The sequence below is a fragment of the Trematomus bernacchii genome, unplaced genomic scaffold (assembly GCF_902827165.1).
Source record: "Trematomus bernacchii unplaced genomic scaffold, fTreBer1.1, whole genome shotgun sequence".
In the NCBI taxonomy this organism is placed as follows: Eukaryota; Metazoa; Chordata; class Actinopteri; order Perciformes; family Nototheniidae; genus Trematomus; species Trematomus bernacchii.
This window is the reverse complement of record NW_022988043.1, coordinates 16,893,450-16,907,243: the sequence shown is the minus strand read 5'-3', so window position 1 is coordinate 16,907,243 and position 13,794 is coordinate 16,893,450. Positions and strand designations below refer to the sequence as shown.

Below are 13,794 nucleotides of genomic sequence, written 5' to 3'. Positions count from 1 at the left end.
TGATAGGTTGTTGGTGCCTTGCTCGCAAAAAATCCCCAAGCTTCAGATACGCCCACCTCCAAGATTTTTTTAACGCTGCTGTGTGGACGGTCCGTTACTCTAAAATGCCAACCTTCCCTCCATTACTCCGTTAAAGAGCAAAGAAGAGCTCTCCAATGGAATGATCAAGAATCATGTAGGGTTATGTGTTTATGTAGGTGATACTCCTAGGATCGTTATCCCACATACTCAACTGAGGTGGCAACATATGTGTTCATACAAAAGCCTTTTGAAATGAATAACATTAGTGTCATCTCAGACCAGGGGGTCAAGAAGGGCTGAGAGTCTGCAGGTGGTCGTTCCAGTCAAAGACGACACCAGAGGAGTTCACTGATTATTTCTGCCTCTCAACGAAGGTGTGAAATGATGTCGGGTAGTGTGTACTCTCACCCCACAGTGTCACTGAGTCTGACAATCACCTCAGTGTTTACTGGAAAATAATGAACCATGAGATAAAGGTGGTTATAAGGCATGACTCACACCACAGTAACACTGTTGTGGTTGGAGCTCATAGGGAGGAATTCATTTACTTTATGTAAGGACTAAAAGATTATACCTAAATCAATACACTGTGTTTTGACCAAATAGTCATTTTACTACTGGGGATGGTTGATGGGCTAGACATATCAGTAATTGGCTCAGTACGATTATTTTTGTTCATTTTTACTCATTTAATTTCCACACAAACCTGCATGAATATATCAGCAATTGCAAGTTGAACAATGTAAACACATCTTCAAACATTCTTCACTGCTTTGGTCAAGCTCCAGAAAATTATATCCTGAGTTTCGACCCATATTACATTAAAATATTTAAAGGGGACCTATCATGCAAAATGCACTTTTGTACGTCTTTTATACATGAATATGTGTCCCCGGTGTTCCAGGGAACTCACCAAGTGTCAGAAAACACAACCCTCTCTATTTTCCTCCATACCCAAATCTCTAAAAAAGGGGCTGCAACGGATCTGATACAGACTGATCCAGATTTGAACACTGTCCTGACGTCAGTACGGTGGTGCTACGGCTATTGGGCCAACTCCACCAATCAGGAGGAGACAGCCACGGCCATTGCCGTTCGAAAGCGCTGGAGACGCTGTAGTACATATGCCAGGCCTGTAGGTGGCGCTGTTCTCACAGAATCAACCCTTGCCAAAACAGAGCTAAAACATTTCAAATTGAGCAAAATGAGGCATGGCTAAAATGCATGATCTGCTTGGTATTTTGAAAAAAAAAAAGTATAAATATGCCTTATATAGGTATGGTCCTACACTATATTATTCAAATATAGCATGATAGGTCCACTTTAAAGTTTGACGTCTGCTGTTGGAAAGAGGACTTTGACGATACGATTAAAGGAGTCAGAAGGTGATGAGAGGCGCACTGTTGGTTTTGCTCTTTTCATGTTTTTCTTTCTGACTCAGAGAAGGTAAAACCTTGGGTCTTCAGAACCTAGTAGAATACAAATCAAATATCCATAGGCATTTAAAGAAACTTTCTGTGAAAAATAACCACCTGACCTTTTTCTATTCCTACCTTCTTTTTCTTCTTCTTCTTTTTCTTGTCCTTGGCAGCCTGGGCAGCTTTGTGTTCGTACACCAGGGTGGTGAGGTTAGCCACGTATTCATCCGTCTGCTGCAGCAAGTAGGCCAGACGCTTGTCTTTCTTTTGGTCGATTAGCTTTCGGTAGCCTTCCTCATCTTCTGCCTGAGTGGGGGACAGGATGTTCATTATTGTGGTGTGTTATGGACAAGTTCCTTACATCAATCTAACAAAAGCTCAAATCCATATAAAACCCACATATTTGTTCTAGTTGATCATAAAGTAGTTCTTATATTTTGATGATGAATGATTGCAATGAATTCCTCAAAATAGTGATATAAACACATTTTGGATTGGAAAAATATTTCTATTTGTAAGTTTCATTGAAAAAGTAATATGATAGATAAAGGCGCTCTATAATGCTTTTGGGGGGTTTGCAGTGACAAATAGCTTTGGTTTTATATATGAGTTGATTAAATTAATTAATGTTTAAGTTAAGATTTACAAGAAATATTTGAACTGTGTGGTAGAAAGCTAGGGTAAGAAGTGCTTTGAAACTAATGTATTTATTTAATGCTTGTCCAAGTTGTCTCTCTGTGTGTCTTTCATCTCCAAAACTCTTAGGGATATAAAGTATTTACTTCTTAAAGGTGTGATATAATATATATTTTGACTTTCAGGTCCTTACCATGAGCCTCCTCATCCTCTCCTTCTCAATTCTCTCAGTCTCCTTCTTCTGCTCCCTCTCTGTGTTGGTGTGCCAGGTGGCGATGGATCTGGTGACCTTCTGCATTTTTCCAGAAATCGAGCGGTGATACTCTTTGAAGTCCTTTGCATGCTGAAGGATGCTGTTGAGATATTCCTGAAAAGCAAGTAACAAAGTGTTAGAAGGACTTTCACAACATTGCATACTAGTAAAAATAATGAAGCATTGTGATGCCAGACTCCACTTTCTCTGTCATCACGCAGGTTTAGTTGTAACTGTCGATGTTGACTTTTAAGAAACAATCTTTCTCATAGCTGTCGTGTTTCTCTTCTTTATCTTTAGTTATCTTTAAACATCAGCTCTAAGAATAGCATTTTCAATCAAAATCTTAGTTATGATGATACCTCTTGTTTCGAGGGCATTCACACGAGACTACACAGGACCATTTATGTTTTTTGGAACCACTCCTGCTCCTCTCTGAACATGTTTACGAACACTGTGGATCACCTGGTGTTTCTGTCTGCGCTTCTTCTCCTGCTCCAGCTTCTGCTGCTTCTCCAGCTTCTCCGTCATGCGCGCCTCCCTCAGCGTCTGCCTCTTGCTGCGTCTGTAAGCCTTTGAGTTGAGGGCCGTCTCCAGGGTGGTGTCTCGCCTCATGCACGCCACCACGTCCTGTCTCAGCTGGAGATAAGCATGGATTAGATGTATCAATAATGTCAGAACTGTACATGTGAGCAGTAAACTTATATCGCAGGCAGAATTGATAAAAATCAAATCCATCAGAAGCTTATGAGACATCATTACACGTGTAATAGCCTGAGATATTCAATTAAGTTAGTTAGTAAGTTATTTTGCTTAACAAAGTTAAAGATTTAGTGCCGTGTGGCACAGAGCAAAACGAGAAACACTCAATTAAATACGGTTTCCTTTTCTACAGAGAATCTTCCAGGACATCTTCCTTGATGGTGCAGCTGGTATCACAGACAGGAAACACGCCATACTTGAATCCATTTCTTTACCTTTACCTAGATAATCTAGGAGTTCATTCTCAACTAAAGAAAAAAAGCCACATGTTTAAATAATTTCCAAGGTCAAAATTCTAATAATTTGTGTTTTCAATGACTGGAAAATGGTAAACCATTTTTCAGGTTATTTAGGATTTATGGCAACCCTGTAACTAACTATTTTATATTACGTGCATTGAGTTATTCTGTAACACAATAACACACAGCTGTAACTGCAGGGACTCATAGCAACTACGGCCAAGTAAATGAAGGTGTATAAACAACTTAACTGTCTAGATATCACTAGAATACAAATAAAATTGCATAATTGTGTTAATTACAATATTATACAGGAAAAACGAATTTGAACTATCTTTTTTACCCTTTTGTATCATAAGGAAATAAAATGTCATTAAAAGTAAACTCAGACAACTAACGCCTACTGTTTAGATTTGATGTAAGGAATCAATAGGGAACTAAGCAATGTGTCCTGACAGGGTAAATGTTGGACTCCATCAACTGTGAGTTATACATCAACTGAGTAGATGAATATTCTGAGCGGTCATGTTGAACATGAGTGGAGCCACTGCTGTGTACCTGCCGCTGGAAGTTGAGCAGACGCAGGGCCTTGAGCTCCACTGTGGCTTTATTCCTCAGGTCGGGGGCGAGAGAGCCGGGCAAACTTTCCAGCTCCTGGATTCGATGAGCAATCCGAGCCTGCAACCTGGGGAGCATTAAGACAATGGTAAATCAAACAGTAACAACCACCCTGGAGAGAAACTCACCCTTACTTATTACATGGCTTAGTTGAATACTCGATTCTGATTAGTCAATTCAGAACACGTGGCACGTTGTTAATCCAGAACAGACAGACCGCTGTCAAGGACTTATTGACCGTTGTTAAGGACGCTCACATCTGCACAAACAAGTCCGTTCGATTTAAATGTATACAGTTTGGCCGAAAAGCAAACTGCATGCATCTTTGTTCAACTTCAATTCAACAACACCGGCTTCCTTGTCACTAAAGTTGTTCAGGAGAGTCCACACACAGGTACTATTATGTAATCAGTAGTATTCTCATGTAGCTTACCCTCAATGCATACTAGCCCGAGGGGGAACATCGGACAATAATTGATAAGCTCTGACAGTATTGTTTTGATCACTCAACTGTCAGGTGCCTCAGATGTGTATCAATAAGTAAAGGCTGCTGTGTTTTTTCCCCGACAGCATGTTCAGATTGCATAAGTGGACAGACATTGTGAAGAGAGGTCAGCTTTCACATCTCCATCAGCCGTGTCTGTTTTCAGAATAGGATTCAGCCTGTGGGCTTTTATCTCAGGGGAGATTGGTCATTTGTGTGTACAGAAGCTACATCAAAGACCATATGGGCTCACAAACAAATGTTATTCACACTATCCATTTCACAGGTATAAGGATACCTGGGCGGGATGGGTACTGAAATCTGGCATTTAAAAGGATTGGTGATCTCCAACGTTAACTGTTCTTTCATCAGTTCTTTTGAGCGTTATGTTGTTATTTATTTTCACGCAGCAGCCAATACCCGTTTACGAACATAAACGTGTAAACATGTAAAAAAATCAGCATTTCCATTTGCTCTGTCTGCAGCCTCTCATTCACCCTTCTGATGTTTTACACAAGCAGAGTGCGTTAGCTCTGTTAATGGTTACTTGTAATAAAAAAGCTAACACAAACGGTCCAGATTTCTTTTGACAAGAGCTCAACGTTCTTTGTAGATCCCACCTCAGCAAAAATGCTTATGAAGTTAAGATAATAATAATAGCGTGGTAATGATAGATACCTGTACTCTCTCTCTTGCAGGATCCCCACTGGGTCCAGGCCCTGGGGCTTCTGGATGGGCGTGATGCGGTTCTGTTTCTGCATCTGGACCATGGGGGACACCTGCTGACCTGGAGGCTGGGGGGTCAGTGAACTGCCTGGCATGGGCCCGGCTGGCACAGCAGAGGCCTGGGGGGGTGCAGGGGACGGGCGTCCACTGGGAATAGGAGTGAGGTGCTTCTGGGCGTTGGCTTGATTTTCAACACCCTGACCTGGAGACCAAACACTTTGTCTGTTATTGGGTCACAGACATGGTGAAAATCTATTTATAAAAAGTAAAAAAATAACAAAACAGATGCTCCTGATGCAAGGAAAAGCAAAACACTTCCCACAACACAGATTATAGATAAGTCACCCACATTTTTTAAAACCCTTAAACCGTATGATCCTAATAATTAAAGGTGAGCTGGCAATACAGGTTTGATCTTGGAGCAATGACAATAAAGGCATGCTTTTGAACTTTTACAAAATAATGTGTTTTCTACCACCAATACAGTTGCAGAATTCGCAGGTCTACAATGGGGCTCTACGTAGACTGATCTGTAAAGGAATTATTTTTTTCCGGATAAGCAGGTACACAGCACGGAGGGTTTCTTCAGTTCAGTGGAATAAGTACCATGTATTTTCTAAAGGGGCCCTATTATGCTAATTGTCAGGTTTCGTAATTGTATTTTGAGCCTCTACTGTCTCTATGCTTTAATGTTCAAAAAGCTCTTTATTTGTCTCATACTGCCTGTGCTGCAGCACCTCTTTTCACCCTCTGTCTGAAACCAGAGCCCTGTCTGCTCTGATTGGTTAGCTGGAAGGCTCTGTTGTGATTGGTCAACCGCTTTGAGATGTCCCACCCTGTAGCCTATCAAATACAATCTGTTGGAGCACTAGCCAATAGAAGCGCGAGTGTTATATAGTGATGTCACTATGTTGTGGAAGTAAAGAAAGGAATAACATGGAGGTGTTTCAGGCAGGGGGGGGGGGGGGGAGAAAAATTCTTTCTGGAGGGAACTTTGGGATTTTAGCCTTTGCAGACCATTTACATGCACAAAAGCCTATATCACACACTACAAGAAAGGGAAAAACCAAAATGCATAAAAGGGCCCCCTTAAGACTAGCTGCACACCAGACACATACATATGATGGAAGGGGCCTTTCTCCCCCCATGCCAGGCTCCATCCAGGCTTCCCCATTTTCTTCCGCACACTCTTTAATCCAGACGTAGAGATTTTTGGATCGTTCTAAGTCGGTTCCCTCCCCTGGGACCAATTTGCCGTCACACCATTTCCAGGAGCTTTTGCCGTTTTGATTACCTCATACCTTAAGGAGTTAACATGTTATTTATTTAGTTTTAAATTGGCCCCAGAGGGAGATGAAACGTTTTTTATTGGGTTTTTTGTGTATCTCTCTTTATTGTTGTGTATTTATATTATTGAACTAAATATACATAAATATAATTAGTTAGATGGCCTGTTTCTCTTCAGTCCTGCTGCTAGCCTTAAAAAAGCAGCTATGACGAGGCACAGTGGATTTGTGAATGTGAAATGAAGTGTCATCTTTACGCCATCATCTCATTAAACTTCACAAAACCTTAAAAAGGTGGCTGCTGCTATGATTGTCTGTTTTTTGGTTTTAAAAACGTATGTATATGTGAATGCTAATTTAGAACATTGTTGACAGCCCAATATCTCTTCTACTTTGCGATATCTTCAAACCCTATTTTTCATGTCATTTCAGTGCGAGCTAGAGGATAAAAGGAATGATATAAGTTGTCATTAAAAACACTTGTTGCATTTGTTAAGCGCTAGATTTCCTATATGTAACACTTGCATATACAGATATATGAGCGCATGGCTTTTCACTTGATGCCTGTTATTAGTGGAAATTATAGTAGTCCAAACAGGAGCCCCCAGATGACTTGTTCAAATAGTTTTTTGCTCGATTTGCCTTTTTGCAGGCAGTGCTGTTATACTGCATATATGTTTAAATCAACCTTGGATTCCATCATCTTTCAGCACTTAAAGCTTCAAAGACTTCACTTTAGCCTGATTTCAAAGAGAATCTGACATGAGACCATACATCAAACATCTGAGAGCAGAATGGTCAAACAGTTCATATAATAAATGATGAATGCTTGGAATGAAAAGATGTATCGTAAGTCAAAACTAATACAGCTCACTTTGACAGTTAAATGTCCACATATGCAGGTATTACTTACCCTCAGGCCAAGGCTTGGGTCCTGTGCTTTGATTGTGTCCTTGCATGGTTGGGGTGGGGCAGGGGCTTGACTGCAGCCCACCCAAAGGTGCCATTGGCATACCTTCCAACACAAAATAAATACATATGTTACTAATTGTGAAATGAACAGATGAGACCGTGATGGGTAGGCATCTTCAGTTTGATAACACCGTTTTAATGTTTGAACAGTTTTCTGCTTCTTCAAATATTTAGAGATGGCAGCTTTTCTCCGTTTCACATTGTTAACTGAATAAATGTAGGTTTTTGGCGGTTGGTCTGGTAAAAAGTTATTTGAACATGCCATCTTAGGTTCTATAAAAACGATATTGGGCTTTTTGACCTTGACATTTTATAGACTTAACGGTTATTCAATGAATTATAGAAAATAGTAAGACTATTTTAGGGTTAACCTGACAGTTTAATCTTATTACAGTGAAGAAACCTCTAACACAGGTCATTCTCAACAAAAGGCCTCCAAACAACAGTGCAGTAATAATTCTCATGATATATGATGTTATTATTACATGTGGATTAAGGATACATCAGACACTAAAACTTAGTGCACAGTAATACCAATATCTTACATAATAATACATGTATTATTCTTCAACATAACCACACAAGCATAATGTGCATTATATCAATGGTTTACATTCTTTCTTTACACTTTTAACGGAACATAAACACTGCTATACCAGGGCATTTGTCAACCAAAGGTGTGGATGCAGTTGGATCAAAATCTTGTTGCTTTGAGATATGAACCATCTAGATTTGAAGGTCGCCTCACTCACATATCATGGAGGACACGCAGCTCATATAAGAGTGTCAGATTTGTTTGGATCCGTTGAATGGAAACACAAAGTGAAAAGATACAAGTAAACATTCTGTATGAGTGTGTCTTCTTACCTGGAGGCCTGTTGTAAGGACTAGCACTAGGTGCCTGCTGCTGCTGCTGAAGCTGCTGTTGTTGCTGCTGCTGTTGCATTGTGGGTAGAGTTCTCTTGCCCTGAACAGCTAGTTGGAGATTTTCTGGCAGGGGTTGGCCTCGGCCCAGGATCTTGTAGGCCAGGATCTGCGCTCTGAGCTGCTGCAGCTGCACCGGACTGAAGGCAGAGGGTCCGCGGCCCTGAGGGCTCATGTTGGACATGTTGGGCCCGGCTGACTGAGGGTCCGTGGGCATCATAGGGCCGGACTGGGAGGGAGGTGGGGGTTTGGGTCCCCCACCACCTCCACCTCCTGACATGGGACTAGAAGCATGCTCATGGACCCCCATTGGGGACGGATGTGGGGATATGTATCCTACAGGAGAGAGGAAGGAGTATAATGGTTTTAAATACCCAGATTAGTAACCTAAAGTCAGAGCCCAAGGGGTAGTATGATTAGTAACCTGACAGAAAAGCAGAAAAAACACAAAACAAACTGAGTTTCCTCCTATCTTTTCTTCTTATTGACTGGGTTATTTTAAGTTAATAGAGCAATACAAATTCATCAAAATAAGCTTTGCTAACAATAAGATACCTTGGCTGTGCTGGTCCATCGGACTCTGTGGGGGCCCCATGCCGCTATGCAGAGATCTCATCCCGACACCTTTCATGTGACCAAAGTGCATCGCATCTGCCATGGTCTTTTCATTCATCCCCTCCATAGACTGACAATACAAAAATACAGATTCAGGATTAAGATGTATTCATTGTATACAACAGATTCAAATCTGGAATGAACATCTACAAATCTTAAGGCTGGGATAACAATAGGCAAATCATGCTATAAATATGATTCTCTTTCTATTCATCTTAGAAGACATTACTAGGTCACACGTTTGTCAGAAGGTGCTTATTGGGCTAAAGAGGTTAACATCTGTCTAAGCTATATTTCTTAGGTGCTATATGCCAAAATTGTCGAGACACTACAGCTTAATGTAAAGAATATGAAAAAACACAGCAGCACTGGTATACTGCCACTTGTAGATTTCCACAAAAAAATGTTTATTACTTGCCTTTTCTTTTTCTTATGTATATATATTTATGTATATATGTATTTATGTGACTTGTGTGGTCAATAAATAATAAGGAAAACTGCAGCCCAAATACTATTTTTTGACTATATTATTTCTTAAAACATAACATAAACCAATAGTTCTTAAATTCAATTTAAAGAGTAACTTGTAATTGCTCTAGTGGACAAGTTATGCCTTAGAGAAATGTTCTAAATCACCTTAAACATATATTTGTTATTCTAAATTGGTATCTCCTGTTATTTATCAGGCAATATATATATAATTTGAAGTATCTGCAATAAGCAATACAGGTATAAACTAACTACTACACTGTCTTTGTTCTGTAGTAACAACAAAAGACACACCTTGTGCATAGGATACATGCCGTCCTGAGAGTATTCACTTTGTCCCTGCATGCCATGCGGTGCATTGGGTGTTCCAGGCCCAGGGCTGGGTCCCATCATACTGTGAACAGAGCCTGGGGAGGGGTCAGGTCCAGGGCTGGGGCCCAGGATAGGCCCTGGGGACAGACCTGCCCCCGGAGAAGGGCCAGGATGGGACATATCACCTGATGTGTCTAAAGGGGTGGACATCTACTGTAATGCTGGGAGCATACCAGGCAGCTTCAGGGGGGAAAGGAGGGACAAGATTTAATGCAATGCAATACAAATTACAACCATAACATTTATTCTGTAATCTAATGTTTAACTTTTGCCCTTTACATTTTTGAGTTGCATTTCATGTATGAAGAATATTATTATAAACATTTAAATAAATAAAATATGTATTGTTTGTTATTGTTTTATTATTATCTAAATGTAAGCATATGTTCACACAAATCAACAGCTTATTGTTATTCTGGCATTGTTATTATAGCCACTGCTTAATATTGGCAAAGGTATGCATATTAATACATGACAAATATTGACAGTACCTGTAGAAAGAAAGTACAAGTCTTGAGTAACAGAAACATTGAGATATAAATCAGACCTGACATACAGCAAGTATTTCAACTACAAACCTGCAAATAACCACAGTTTGAAGACATCCCCATACTGGTGTTTGATCATTCTTATTTATTATATTTTGCCATATCACACAGTACTTGGTTTTCAATTAAATTCATCTTATAATGCTATACTATCTTACACTACCCGGTACTATGTTATATTATTGTACTATATTAATAGTGTCTAATATTGTTGAACAATTGTATTATATTATGCTGTAATATGTATCATATACCATAGTATATCATTTTGTATAATGTTATTTTGGCTAATTTATTATATTAACACAGACCAATACATATCATATCACACATTTTTCTGGTTTATAATCACTTATATTGTTTAATAATTTTGTATATCTTCTTACTTTCACATAATTTTGTACTGCCTTTGTTTATATATTCAATATTTTTTATTTTACTATTTTGATGCATTTGTATTATGTTTTAAAAGATGATTTCAGGATTAAACGTATTATTATTATTACTATTATTATTATTATTATAAGTCACACCACTGTTTATTTCTCTACATCCAATTGAGCTTGCGTATTTTTTTAACATTGGTTTAGGTTAATATACCTCTTGTTAATCATTCCTCTTCATATCTATATTCATCTGTATTAATGTTGATGTTACTGATGCAACCATATGTTAATCAATAAAAAGGTGTGTGACGTGTCTTATGTAAGCTACTCATAATTAGCACACCTTTTTATACTGCGCTATAACATATATCTAAATAGGTACATAACCAATAAGATAAAGAACATACAGCGTGATAAAGTGATATAACCAGGTTGGCGTTTGTTATCGTTAGCTACTGACAAGCCCTGTACAGCTACAGTAACGTTAGCTTTCACTCTGTACAGCGTTTACTCTGATTGGATCATGGCTTCCCCAAAAACTGGTGGCCATCACGGATATGCAGACAAACCCGAATTTAGGATAAAAGTAAAGCCCCCGACGTGACCTTAGCGACCATTTAATAGAACAAAATCCACTCGAATAATACAATTAGAGGCACGCGGTGTCACAAAACAAAGCAACGAGGATGCGTTATGTCTGTCTGCTTCGCTGGAGCTCTCGGGAGCTTTGCTACCTAGCTGAGGTTAGCTAGCATGTCTACAAGCCTGCAAGCTAGCTCCGGGTTCACCATCTACATCAGCTAACTGTGTCAGAAAGTTTGGACAGTTAGCTGCACACTGAGTAGTAACATGTAAATATTTATCAAAAACAAATCGCCGTTGGTCAATTTACCTTTCGGCTGAACTGTTACTGCACACCATTAGATGAAAATATTGTGATGTTTCTTCAAAATATGACTGCTCTCCGAAAGTTCCCTCCCCCTCGATGTTGTTTTGCTGACATGTTAAAGTGGTTCTTCTGTTGCCTGTGCTGATTTGTCAATGTCACCGGAAATACCCGCCTACCTCTACAATGATTGGCTTTTCCCACGTCATTCATCCACATTTTCTTCTGTAGTCATTGCAGTAACTTTTTGCTGTAACTTTCTTTGTGGTTGAGTGGCCATAACTGTACACAAGACGCTAATCTACTCTCGTCACTGATAACACGTATTCTAATTTAATAACATGTTTCTAATACTGTGATAAGCAACAGTACACATGTGAAATATGTGTTGATGTACTGTTAATGTTAAACCCTGTCTCTGCTTTTTAAAAGTGGATAAATAATCTTATTTATTGTGTTGCTTTTACTTTCAAGTATATAGTAGCATCTGTGTTTGGGATGCACATAAATAAGAGAAACACATGTAAATGCTGACGCTGTCCACCTGTGAAGTCTCTTTGTCTGCACAGGACACTAATGCAAGTCAATGCAAGCCTCCATCTGTAATGTGTTAACAATGGCTTTAAGGAACCTGCACCTTGTTGTAACCTTGAACACATTTATTCAATACAGGCATTAAGGAATGTTAAAAAAATATGCTAAAGGATTTATTGTTCAACAGAATAATACAAAACTTGAACAGCTATCTGATTAAAATTCATTAATCATTGATCATTCTTTTTAGTCATTGTAGAGCCAACATGGTGACCATTGTGTCATTCCCAAGCAAACAGAATTCCAAACACAACTGGAGTTTAAAAAAAAAAAAAACTCAATTAGCTGTATTCATTTTGACTGTCATATCATTAATATCCTTTAATCTTTCAGCAGGCCCTGATGAAATCAATGCTATTCTTTTGCTGTCTATCAAATAATGTATCTCTTAATAAGTTAACCCAGTCTATAAAGCTTTTAAGCTCAAAGTTGTGGTAAAAATGTCATCGCTAAAGCAGCACGTCACTGATTTTACAGGTCAATATATTAATCATGAGCAATTTTCTTAACTTTTTCCCTATTTTTACACCTGGACTCTAATGTCCATACATTTACATTTTAACCTGCTTTATGTAATGTCCATATCTTGAAATGTGTACACATTAGCACATATGTAATGCCTTGTTTACATATTTAAATATAACTTTCAATACATGTTTTCCAAAAAAAATGCTATAAGTATAGTCAACTTAAGTTTCATGGTGATCTCTAACATGTTTTTATCCCATTCCCCTGCAGTGTAGTTTGATCGGTTTACATTATGCGTTATAATTTCACGATTTGTGACCTTCATCATACTCCGTACTGTGAACCTATGCTCATAATTTTATATATATTTTTGATTAGGAGAATACAGGTTGAGAAATACAATTCTTGTTTTTTTTAACATAGTAGAGTCATTTTTTTTTTTTAACGTTTTCCTTTTTACTAGTCTGAAAGAGGACATGTAATGGATGCAAATTAGCCATTGACCACCAGTGCATTAATATGCAATGTTTTTCCTGTGGGGCTTACTTACTTTGTGGACTGAAAGCATGATGTCTATTTCCCCCTTGTCAGCATCATATAGGATATACAACTGGGTTTAAATAAAAAATACAAACAAGCACTTGTTTTCAATCTTACTTTAACCCTCCTATTGTCTTCGTTTTCCCCCCCTTACTTTGGTGTTCACGGTCAAATTTGACCGGTCCTGTTTTAACTGCTATTACATTAACACAAAAACCATTAATCATCACCAAATTTCATTTAACACCCTTTCAAACTGTAAATATTGTATCAGACTACTGGTATACATGAAAAACTGCAGTAAATATACAAAGAATAGACGCTGAACATGTATTGCGTGTGCCAGGTGTGATCCATGTGGGGGGATGGGCACATAAGAGCGGGAAATGTGTCAAATTGTTCTGTGTGTGTGTGTGTGTGTGTGTGTGTGTGTGTGTGTGTGTGTGTGTGTGTGTGTGTGTGTGTGTGTGTGTGTGTGTGTGTGTGCGTGTGCGTGTGCGTGTGTGTGTTTTATCTGATCCTTACTAAATTCCTTTTCTTTATGGCGGTCATTTTGG

The 13,794-nt window shown here is 38.8% G+C and overlaps 1 protein-coding gene across 1 annotated transcript in view; it reads right to left on the bottom strand.

Annotated features, from left to right (window-relative positions):
• smarca2 (SWI/SNF related, matrix associated, actin dependent regulator of chromatin, subfamily a, member 2) overlaps positions 1–11,759 on the bottom strand; it is a 71,889-nt gene extending 60,130 nt beyond the window's left edge. Inside the window, exons 1-10 of the mRNA XM_034117689.1 lie at positions 11,642–11,759; positions 9,738–9,995; positions 8,895–9,024; positions 8,283–8,675; positions 7,357–7,458; positions 5,110–5,359; positions 3,888–4,014; positions 2,794–2,967; positions 2,269–2,442; positions 1,575–1,745 (exon numbers count right to left, since the gene is read on the bottom strand). Coding sequence (XP_033973580.1) covers positions 1,575–1,745; positions 2,269–2,442; positions 2,794–2,967; positions 3,888–4,014; positions 5,110–5,359; positions 7,357–7,458; positions 8,283–8,675; positions 8,895–9,024; positions 9,738–9,965 — 1,749 coding nt within the window. The 5' untranslated portion in view covers positions 9,966–9,995; positions 11,642–11,759. The remainder of the gene's footprint in view (positions 1–1,574; positions 1,746–2,268; positions 2,443–2,793; positions 2,968–3,887; positions 4,015–5,109; positions 5,360–7,356; positions 7,459–8,282; positions 8,676–8,894; positions 9,025–9,737; positions 9,996–11,641) is intronic.
• Positions 11,760–13,794: the final 2,035 nt, after the last annotated feature.